At 32.1% G+C, this 11,475-nt stretch overlaps 1 protein-coding gene across 1 annotated transcript; it reads left to right on the forward strand.

The window, feature by feature from the left end:
- Positions 1-9,349: 9,349 nt before the first annotated feature.
- On the forward strand, positions 9,350-11,450 carry BDR25DRAFT_363365 (uncharacterized protein; the record flags this gene model as incomplete). Its single annotated transcript, XM_033696729.1, has 14 exons — positions 9,350-9,397; positions 9,437-9,690; positions 9,750-9,821; positions 9,858-9,935; positions 9,980-10,000; positions 10,040-10,056; positions 10,099-10,122; positions 10,177-10,317; positions 10,366-10,601; positions 10,653-10,760; positions 10,852-10,979; positions 11,012-11,092; positions 11,149-11,407; positions 11,433-11,450. The coding sequence occupies 14 exons, from the start codon at positions 9,350-9,352 to the stop codon at positions 11,448-11,450; spliced, it is 1,485 nt and encodes a 494-aa protein (XP_033539787.1).
- Between the last annotated feature and the right edge of the window lie 25 nt (positions 11,451-11,475).

The following is an 11,475-nucleotide window of genomic DNA, read 5'->3' on the forward strand; positions in this document are numbered from 1 at the left end:
ATCTGTTACTGTTAGCACTATACAAAAAGAGAAAAGAGCTAGGGGATTATACAGCAGGGCTTAGAAAGCAAAGGATAAAGAAGAGAAAAGCTATTTACATAGCGCAACTAGCTTATTCTAACGCACAGCATTACTAAAGCAAGTCCTAATAAATAAAGTAGAGTAAAGGCAAAATGTAATTAGATAGACCTACACAGATAAAAGGGAGGTAACACGTACAGAAGGTAACTTTTTAGACAAAAAGAAAAGTTGCTAGTGTCTGTACGCAGCAGCAGTGTCGCAGCCTGGATACAAGCGATCACGCACGAGCAGGATCACGTATCTATGTTACATAATGCTTGTGCGCGAACCTCTGTGCGCGAACATCTAGATATCCCTCTTTTCCTCTGTACAGAGGAAAAACAAGAAGTAATTAACACTAGTTACCTAACACCCCTGTGCAATATTTACACTGTGCAAACCTCTCTGTCTTGTACGCATTTGCTAACACTAAGTGCTAGCTAGCAGAGAGTCTATTTAACAATTATTACTATTTACATACTTTTTTACTTATTACACTTTTTATAGGTACTTAATGTAGGTTGTTTTACTCCTTTAAAGAAGGTGTATAGGCGCTAAGCTAAAAACTTTATGCATAACTAGATTACTTATATTATAAAAATAAAGTTCCTGCTATGCTTTAAAGCAGCTTATAATGCTATAATTACTTTTAGTAATATCTAAGAAAAGTTTTAAAGCGCTAAATTAGTTTCTTTTAACCTATAATAAGTTATAATAGGCTTTAATGTAAAGTTGTACACTCTATTACTACTACTACCTATATATAACAAGCCCTAGTAGTTGTAAATTCTAAGCAATACTCTAGAACTTAAGTTATAATTAATGCTTATAAAGATAAAAATTTAAAAGCATATAAATAGTTTACTAACTTTTATAGTTAAAGTGTTTAAAAAGGTTTAAAAAGGGGCAGCAAGAATTATGTATAAGCTAGTGTTAGTGTAATAGAAAATTACTAAGCTTTAAGCAGCTAATAAGGCTGCTATATAATGTAAATTGCATAAAAAAAAGTAGATTAAAGCAGAAAAAACCTTAATAATTTAGAAAGGCCTGCGCTTAACAGCTCTAAAGAAGTTTAAAGCGCGCAGTAATAGAAAAAAGGCAAAGAAGCAGGTGTAAGCTAAAGTAGGTAAGCTATTCTAAAGGCGCTGCAGATAGTGCAATTAGACTAGGCATAACACGCAAACATGTAAGCAAGAAGCAGAAGTAGTATCTAAATAATATTCTAGGCTGTACTGTACTATATAGTGCCAGAGCGGGTTGTTATAGGCTATAATAGAGTTTGTTAGGGTGGGGTCTTAGCAAAAGTAAGCGACTCAGGTGTGTGAGCAACTTGCCTATAAAGTACGTTAAATAATAATTATTAAAAATAAATATAGTAGTAAAATCTTTTTATACTTTTTTTAAGTAAAAACACTTTTAGAAATCTATAAGGTAATAAAGAACTTTAAAAGCATAGTATCTAATTAATATAGGCTTTAAATTAGTAAAATACAGTAAACTAACAACACTACTCCACTCCTTTAGCATAAAAAGTTAAGGTATAAGCTTTAAGTAACAAAATTTAGCATTAATATTAAAAGCTTTTTACTATACACTTATAAGCTAAATAAAGCTGTAGAAAGAGCTAGATAAAAGATAATTATAAAGTTTATTAAAATAAGAAGTAGCGCAGGACTCCCTAAGAAGCTCTAGCTAGAAGTAGTAGACGCAGCAACATAGCTGTACAATATAAGCCTGTTGCACGCACATAACCTACGCTTACTAAATAAAGTCTTAGACACATAGTTTACTAAATACTTCTAATACTCTAAGCTAAAGTAGGTAAAAAGTGCTACAGCTAATTTAAGACCTAGTTAGAGCAGGATATACGCATATAGCTGTTGCGCCTACCTACTTAACAGGGAGTAAGCAGCTAGGCGTTAGAAGCAAAGCTTTAAAGTAACTTTATAAGGCTATATAAAATATCTTATAGGCTATAGAGCTTTAAATATCTATAGAATATAAGTCCTATTACTTAACTAGGTAATTACTATAAGAAATGTAGCTTTTAATAAGATACACTTTTATAAAAATAAAAGTAATAAACTAATTTTTTTTAAAAAAGGCCTTTAAAATTCGTAAAATTCTTAATAAGTAAAGTAAAATTTATAATATAAAAAAAGCTTTTAAGCTTCTACCTTAAAAGTTAAATAAGTAGTAAAGTAATATACTAAATTAAAGTCTTTAAAAACATAAGCTTAAAAGTGTAAAAACTAAAAAGCTTATTAGAACTTAGGTTAGCTAGCTAGAGAATTAGCACTTAAAAGTAGAAGTAACTATATAGGTAACAAGCATATTAAGTAAGTTACTAAGAATTTAAGTAGTTCTTAATAAGTGTATAGCACTTATTACTCTAGAGCTTGCAGATAGCTCTACAACACACCCTATATAGGGTAGGCACAAGTATACTAGTAATCCCTAGAAAGTGCACTTAACTAGAGAAACAGATCTACTAGGCTTATTAAGTTAAATAGCTAACTTACTAGTTAAAAACTTAACCTTTACTTCTTATACTAAGACATTATCTTTTATAGCTCTAGTTAAAGTAAGCAAGGCACTCTTTAAACATGCGTATAATAAAAAAAGCTAGGGACTAGCAACATGCATAAGCTAAAGGATATAGAGGCAAGATCTTAATAACCTAGGTAAGCCTAGGGGTGCAGGAAGCAGAGGTATATATACAACACTCTTAAAGAAAAGTAGTAGACGCATTACTTTAGTTAATTTAAAGCACTTTTAAATAAACCTTTTTAAAGCATTTATTACTTATAACAACAGAGCGCTTAAAACGCTCTACATAGTGTTTTCTACAGCTACTTTCTACAGGCAGCCTTAACTAAGAGCTTATAAGCTCTTAAAGAAACCCTTAAAATAAAAAGATTTATATAAGCACCTATATAAAAATCTATAGAGGATAAAATAGCCTAGCAGTAGCTGTTTAGAAGATTAGATAAAGTAACTCTCCTATCTAAAAGAGCTAGAGGCTCTCCTTATATACACCAAGCTTTAGAACATAATATCTCCAGATCCTAAGCTGCGTCCCAGGTTCTAAGCCCTAGTCCTAGGCTCTAAGCCCCAGCCAAGGCTCTCTGTATACGCGACACACCCCCCAGGTGAGCTGCGCAGCAGCTCACCTGCGTAGAGCGTTACCTTAGCTTGTTAGAGCAGCGCTAGGCGTTTACCCTGTGTTTGTACTTGTTGTCCTTAGTAATTCTAGTGCTTGTTGCCCTAGGCAGCGCAATGCTTATTTCCCTAAGCAGCGCAGGTCACGTGTGTGCTGTAATTGCTGCAACAGAGGTAAATAAATTCTGCTACTTCTTAAGCTTCTCTTCTATAAGTCCTAACAACATGCTGTGTGTAAGTTAATGCTTTTAAGAGCTTTAAGAATAACTTTAAACCTTTTTATAATCTCTACTAACATGCATCTGTAGCTTAACAAAGCTAAAAGAGCTGCCTTACAGCGGACTGTTAGCTAGTGAAGGGAAAAAACTAATCGCTAATTTAAAAATTCTTTACCCTGCATATAATTATAGCCTTTAGCTACTTATAACTTTATAATTATTTTATACATGTTTATACATGTTAATTTTATAATGCTTAGTAAGTGTCTTCTAAATAGTTACATTATACAAGTGCTTACTAATATAGTGGCGACGTAGGAGGACGTCCTAAGATTAACCTTAAACTATACTAACTCTATCTACTTAGGCTTTTTTATAAAGGTGTTACATACATGTAGATAGCTACTTACTTTTTTAAAAAGTTTTAAGTCTATATTACTTTTTATATAATTAAGCAGCAGTTTTAAATATAAAATATAAAGTAACACTTTCTTACTAAGGTTAAAGATAAAGTTAAGAATTAAATTTAAGTGCTATTCTTTAAAGTTAAGCTTAAAGATTTAAATATGCTTTATATACTACATAATAAAAGCTTCTAAATTAAAAAATATATACTTATATAACTTTAATTTAAGCTTAAATTATGTAAAAAAGTATAAAATATTAAATAAAGCTAGTAAGTAGATAAGCTTATACAACAACTTATTAGTTAAAAGCTAAAAAAAGTGTTATTAATAAGTATAAGTAAAAGTATCTTTATACACACTTTTATTAACATAGCTATATTATTATATAGGACTAGTTATTTTACATCTATTATATAATAAACTATAAGGTAGTAGAGCGCTGCAAGCGCAACCTGCAGCAACACTATAAAGAGTATATTGTTTCTAGCCTAAACTTTATCTAGTCTATTAATAGCTATAGTAAGCTAAAACTGTATAGCATAGAGATCTATACATGTATTAACGTGTACTTACAATACATTATATAAATTTATGTTAGAATCTTTACCTACACTACTATTAGCTGCCTTTACTAGTTTTTTAAGACACTTAAAAAAATAAAGCAGTAACTATGTTTTATATAATTTAATTAAAGAATAAAGATAGTTATACTAGTAAATGCTTATTACTAGCTTTAAAAGTTTATAAAGCTTAAGCTTTTATTTAATTAGTGCTACTTTTATAGCATAAGTATATTAAATTAGTAGATTAAAGCTTAGTAGTAGTAAGTTTTAAAAAGCCTTTTTTTTATTAGTAAGTTAGTATTTTATATAATACTTAACGTATTCCACCACCAAACCCGCCAAACCACCGAACCTGACAAAATCTCTTGGCATTGCAAACACCACGTACAAGACGCAATGTCTAAACAACACAAGACTATACTAACTTAGCAAGAAGGCAGAATTGTCCTTGCGCTTTAGGCCTACTGCTTACGCTAATTTAAACGTGTATAATAAGCTATAGCAGCTTTTAACATGCCTTATTAGTAGCTTACTGCTTAGCTTAATAGAATTATGTTTTAACCTACTATATAACTAAATTACTAGAAACTTACTGCAACTAAAGAGTAGATAATTATATAATATATTCTTAACCTTAATTTGCAAGGATTTACGCCCTAGCTGTGTAAGGTAGTAGATATAGTAAACAGACTATTAGCTGCGCGTAGTAAGACACTAGTAGGGACAAACTAGCCTACACAGTTTATGTCTTGTACAGAGAAGCTTAAGATAGCGTTTAATTAAGCAAAGGACTACTAGAGAATACTCTAAAAAGACCTAAAGTTAATTATAAAGTAGTTTAAGCTTATATAAGACATAATAGTAAAATATAGTGTTTATAATAATAATATTTATAACTTTAACAAGACTAGCTTCTAGATAGGTATAATTAGCACTATAAAAGTTGTTATAGGTTTAGAAAGACATATAAAGCCTATTCTTACACAGCTAGGTAACTAGGAATAGGTTACTATAATCTAGAGCATCTGCGCTGCTAGCTACACTACTCTGCTATTTATTATTTACAAAGGACACGTCTACATCTCTACTTAGTATAAAAAGATGTTAATACTATGTAATTAGAAGCTATTAGTTTTTAAAAATAGCTAAATAAATAACATGCTTAGTCTTAAGTAGTTAAAGCACTTTAATAAGCATATAAAGACGCGTTAGGTAAGGGTATATAAGCTGCTTATACTAAATAGCTATAAGAGCTACTTAAACTAAAATTTTAAAAATTATTGCTTTATATAAAAGATCTTTACGCTTTATATGCCTGCGCATTTATTACATATCCTCTAGCTACTTAATGTAGTGTGCTTCTTGCTATTAAAGCTTAAGTACTCTTAGCATATATAAGACTTAGCACGCTAACATGTGTAGCATGTTAATAAAAAACACTTTCTTTTAGCTTTTAAAAACACATTTTTAGACATTTTTATGTACAATAACTGTAAAAAGGCTTTTAAGGCATCTAGACTAGTTCCTATTAACATGTAGGTAGTCCTTAATTATCTTAACATGCAGCTGCGTACCCTACTACTAGGACCCCTACTAGAAACGCTATAGCAATTAAAGACCCTAAGTAATTTATATAAATTTAGATTATAATTAAAGCTTATATGTAATTTCTTTATATAATTACTAATAATAGCATAAGAAAGCTTTTTACAGCTTATAAAAAAAGCTAAAGAGATGCTACATAAAAATATACTTATAAAGGCGTGTATATAAAAGCTTAAAGAGTAATTAGTAGACATAACTAAGCATAAAGGGCGTAAAAGAAAGCAGATCTAGTAAGGTAGCACAATAGAGTATAGAACTGCAGTAGCGCAGGTAGCTGCTAAGGCGTCTGTAGTAGCTTAGCAATTAAAAAAGGCTTGTAGTAGTAGTAATTAAGAAAAAGCCTAACTAGCTCTACAGCGCTGTAGGAACTGTAGGGAGACTAGGCACAACGCTTGTACATGTAAAAAGGATAAAAAAGAAGCACTAGAATTAGATGTAGGCATGTTGTACGTAGGTTCTCTATTTAGTTGTGAATAAAATCAGAGTTTTGTATGTAGTGTTTGCAATGCTAAGAGATTTTGTCAGGTTTAGTGGTTTGGCGGGTTCGGTGGTGGAATACGTTATTACTTTATTTTACTTTAAGTAGAATTACTTTTACTACTTTTAAACTTAAAGCTTTTTTTTAAAAGATAGCTTAGCTAATTAGCTTACTATTTATACTATATATATTTTTATACTTTATAAGAAACTATATAGCTTTATATAACTATAGAACACATATTTAATTTAAAGGTAAAAGAACTATTTAAATAGTGTAGTTAAAAAGCTTTTTATACTTTATTACTATTCTAAAGCTTATGTCTAGAACTAGGCTTTTTTATTTAATGCTAATTAGCTTTATATAATTAAAAGAAAAGATAATAGTTAGAATATAAATGCCTACCTCTTATAAAATACACTTTAGTAGTGCAATAGAGTACTAGATTTGCTTAGATTTAACAGCGTAGCTGCAGCTTACTCTAACTTTTAAGATTATATAATACTATATCTAGATGTTTATTTTTAGCTTTAAGTAAAAGCATAATACTATATCTAGAATAGTTTTTAGCCTATACTGTCTCTACTTAAGTTACTTATTAAAGTGTAAAATTAGTAAGTAAAGTTTTATATAATATGCTTAATATAAAAGTATCTAATTTAACTAAAGTAATTAAGATATAGTTTAAAATGTTAACCTTAAAACTAACTTTAGTAAAAAAATGCTTATTAATTTTAATCTAGCTTAGTAAATTTATATAAATACAGTAACTAAGCATTTATTTTTTTATAGTATATTTAAATTTTTTATAGTTTTTTTTTAGTTTTTTTTTAGTTTTTTTTTTATACAACATATAATTTATTATTACTATAAGTGCTTAAAATAAGTTTTATTTTACTATAAAATAGTCTTATAGTAAGTAGTCTACTAAATATAAGTTTTATTTAGACTATAGTGTTTAAATTTAACCTCTTACACCTATATAAATTATATAAGATAAGGAAGAGATAATCTGTCTAAAGAATACACTTAAAAGTGTAAAAAAAGAAATGTTTATCTTTTTTATATAAGCTACTTTATATACACTAGTAGAATTAGCATGTTAGTAGTTAATCTAGTATACATCTTTACTTTTTATTTAAGGCTATATAACAGCTAAGCTTTTTATTTTTATAATCCTTTACTTTATATAATATAAAGTAATTAATAAGTGTAAGTAAATTAATAGTATTAAACAGCTATATATAATACCCTCTTATATATTAGCTAATATCTAATACATAGTAGATTAGACCTAGATACAGCTTTAGAACACGCCTCTTATAAGCTATACTAAGTTTATTAAAAATAGCCTTTTTAAAAAGCTTATATAATTTAATTTTTTAATTACTAAAAGCTATTCTAAACTATATTTTATTATAAATATTAGTAAAGAGTATATTACACATTTTTTAAAAAGTACTAAAAATTATAATATAATTAAGAACTTACTAAAAAGTAAATACTTTAAAAAAAGTAACTAAAGTATAACTTTATACTTAGTATATAAGGCAACTATAGTAGCTTAGAATAAGATCTTTTTATATAAACCCCTTACTAAGTAGACTAAGGTTAAGAAGAAAAAAAAGCTAGTAAAAATAAAAAAAATAAAAAAAAGCTTTTATATAATTATAAGTAAGCACTGTTTTAGCTATTTAATGTTAATTCTTAAGTGCCTTATTAGCTTTACAGTATTAAAAAGTAGTACATTTTATATAATAATTTAATTTATTTTTTTTATTTACTAGCTTAGTTTAGTTTTACTATTTAACAGCTACTTATTTTAGTTACTGCGCAAAGGTATAGGCTTTAACTAAGTACTATAGACATTTTTATATAGCTAGGTGCTATAAATAACTTTTATAGCTATAGCGCTTTACTGCTTTTAAAAAAAATATTATATATACTTTAAGCTAAAACTATTATATTATTAGCTAAAGCCTTAGCAGGTTTATTTTTAATAAGAATAAGCTACTACTATAAACTATTACTAGCACTACTAATTCTTAAGTTATAGCCTAAACATAAAGGTTTACTAGCTAGCTTATTATTACTCTTTTCTTTTATAAAGTAGTAACTAGCATAGTTATGCTATTTATAATTACTACATGCTCTGCTAAAGTGCCCTTTAGCGCAGCAGCACTCTAGGAACAGTTGTGGGCCTAAGATAGCGCTATAGCATGCGCTGCACAGGTTGTCCACTGCCTTTTTACAAGATTATATAAGGATAGTGTTAATATATAAAGGCCTGTGTAAAGCTATTTAATAAGAGAATATACTGCTATATATAGACTCTACATCCTGCCCTAGAAGGGCTAGCAATGCACAGGCCTATAGACTATAAGCTAGTAGGGCTAGCTGCTGCTGTCCTACATATAGAACAGAATTAATATTAGCACTAGCTTAGTTAGCAGCAGCAATAGCAGCATTATAAAGAATAAAAGCCTTATTTTAAGTATTAGCTTTGTATAATAAGAGTAATTAAAATACTATAGGCTTAATGCTTACATTATTATTATTGTTATTATTATTATTGTTACTGCTGCTGCTGCTGCTGTTGCTGTTGCTGCTATTGTTACTATTATTACTGTTATTGTTGCTGCTACTGCTGTAGTAGTGGTGGATGTGGAAGAGTAGTAGTAGCGGTAAGTATCTACAATTATTGTACAACGCTGTAGTAAAGGTAGTTGCTATAAAGAGCAGTTGCAATACAGTTATGTAAAACAACTCTTTACTCCTTAGATCTTTAAAAAACATTGTATAAATGCGTTATAGTATGTTTTGCCTAGTAAAATACTATAGTGTTTTATACCTAAAATGCTCCTAAGCAATTGGCGATTAGTTTTTTCCCTTCACCAGCTAACAGTCCGCCGTACTCAACTGTCCTGGGTCCAGAACGCATAGAATGGCGACAATGATTTAACTGTGGCTGACCAAGAATTTGAAATCGAAGGCACTCAGGCGCTAATATCCATTAGCCCTTCTTTTAATCGTGTTGCGGGAGAAATGATCCCCACATTTCTAGAATTTCGCATCGCTGATTTTCATACCGTGTGGCTCAGAACAGCCAGTAATACTGACAGGATGGTTATCATACTGGATGCCCAATTCGGCGCTAAGGAGCTGCGTATATCTGGAATATTAGCACGGCTTGCCTGGTTGCACGCCTAGGTGGCTATAGCAACACCTGCTACTCGGCCAAATTCTCGTCCGCCAGCGAGAAAATGCTGTCTGCTTCTTTCTATAATATGGTTAGGATTTGGGAGCTGGATCTTCCTATTCAATCTTCGTCCCCAGAAGATTGATTCAGGGTTAAATGGATCAGAACCTTTGAAGGTCACATAGTACGCCACAAAAACCGTAATATCGAGAGCAGAGACGCACATGATAGGAACCTACAATCGTAGGATTCTGTAAATGACTCTCTGAGTATCTGTCAAGATGAAGTGTGAAATACACTGGAAGAGGGTAAACTTGCTCTTCTGGTAGGGCAACCATTAAATGAAGCTCCACATATAAACCCTGTCCGACAGTCTAATTACGTCACCTTCTGCTGCCTAAACTAGTGGTTGCCTTAGGTCACATGACAGGTTCACCTAGTACTGTATAATCCTGTAGTTACCCTTCTTTAGTAATCAATCCAGTTCCTCATGCCTCTGGTGCTCTTCCAAGCTTCACAGAGTTAGCAGCTGAAATGGGTAATGGAGACTGGTTCCACGGACCCGCTGAAGCATTTGTGCACGCCGTATGCATGCGTCTAAGACGGCTGGTTTCAAGGGTATCGGGTGCGGAGTTAGGATGCAAAGGCATAATGGTTCGAGACGATGACTAAGCGCAAGAGCACGAGTGGGTATTGACGGAATTCTTAAAAGCAAGTAAACAAGACCAGTTTCGGAGATTCACTACCACATTATGGAGAAGGCTCAGAAGATGGTCGATGTCACTCGGAATTCATAAGCTGCTTTTCGGTAAGGTAGGGCATGGAAAATCCGGACGATGGCAAGGTAACGTTACAGTCCGGCATTCTCGCCAAAGCTTCCTGTCGGTTCCCCGTTCTTCTGATCGGACAGTGTCTTGCGAAGCTAACTACGATTCGGCATGGTATTGAGCTGTTCGTTAGACGAAGTTGCGAGGAGTGAGATATCATCCCGATAGGAGGAATGAGATTCTTTTGCAGTTCAGCCCAAATCATGGAATAGTTCAGATGTTATGGTCACAACCGTACGTCGTCCTTAAAACAAAATTAACAACGACTTTGGATTTCAGCAGAGGGGAGAGATAGCAACTTGCTAAGCATAAATAGATACAAGAACCAATAGTACACCTGGACTGATTGGGCACCCGTGATCTTGCAAGGTCTAATCATTAGACGACTAGCAATCACGACTTACCAGGGTAACCGGAGGTATCCATTCCAAATAGCCACATCGTGCTGTTGGCCAACTTTGTACCCCTGCACCCGTTGAAGGAGGAGATAAGGAGCTGGAAGGGATTTAATGCCCCTCTAGTATTATGCATGCAGCAGCTCTCTGCTGTTATGACAATTTCCATTATTGAATGGTAAGTAGCTGTTTAATTTTTCGCATTCATCACGACGTTTGTTTGACAATAGCCAGCATAACCAAGAGTCTTTTTCGAAACAAAGCTACCCGTGCCGCATGTCGCACGTGTCTCACGCGATATCATACCCATGTACTGCACTATTCACTCATTAGGCATAGCTCCTATCTCGTACAGTATATAGTCAGCTTAGAGCTCTATCGAGCTCCTCAGACCTTACAATACACTCATTCCACCTTGTTTGGATCTCGATCCCTTGTCGAGTCGTTTGCCATATGTCCCCTCCTCAGCTCATGCAAGAGTTATGAGCCCGGAGTCGCGCTCCTGACTAGTCCTCTAGTCACCACTGCACAGTTAGCTTTTGCATCTAGCTTCAGGGCCCC

Source organism: Lindgomyces ingoldianus (genome assembly GCF_010093535.1).
Source record: "Lindgomyces ingoldianus strain ATCC 200398 unplaced genomic scaffold BDR25scaffold_66, whole genome shotgun sequence".
NCBI classification, from domain to species: Eukaryota; Fungi; Ascomycota; class Dothideomycetes; order Pleosporales; family Lindgomycetaceae; genus Lindgomyces; species Lindgomyces ingoldianus.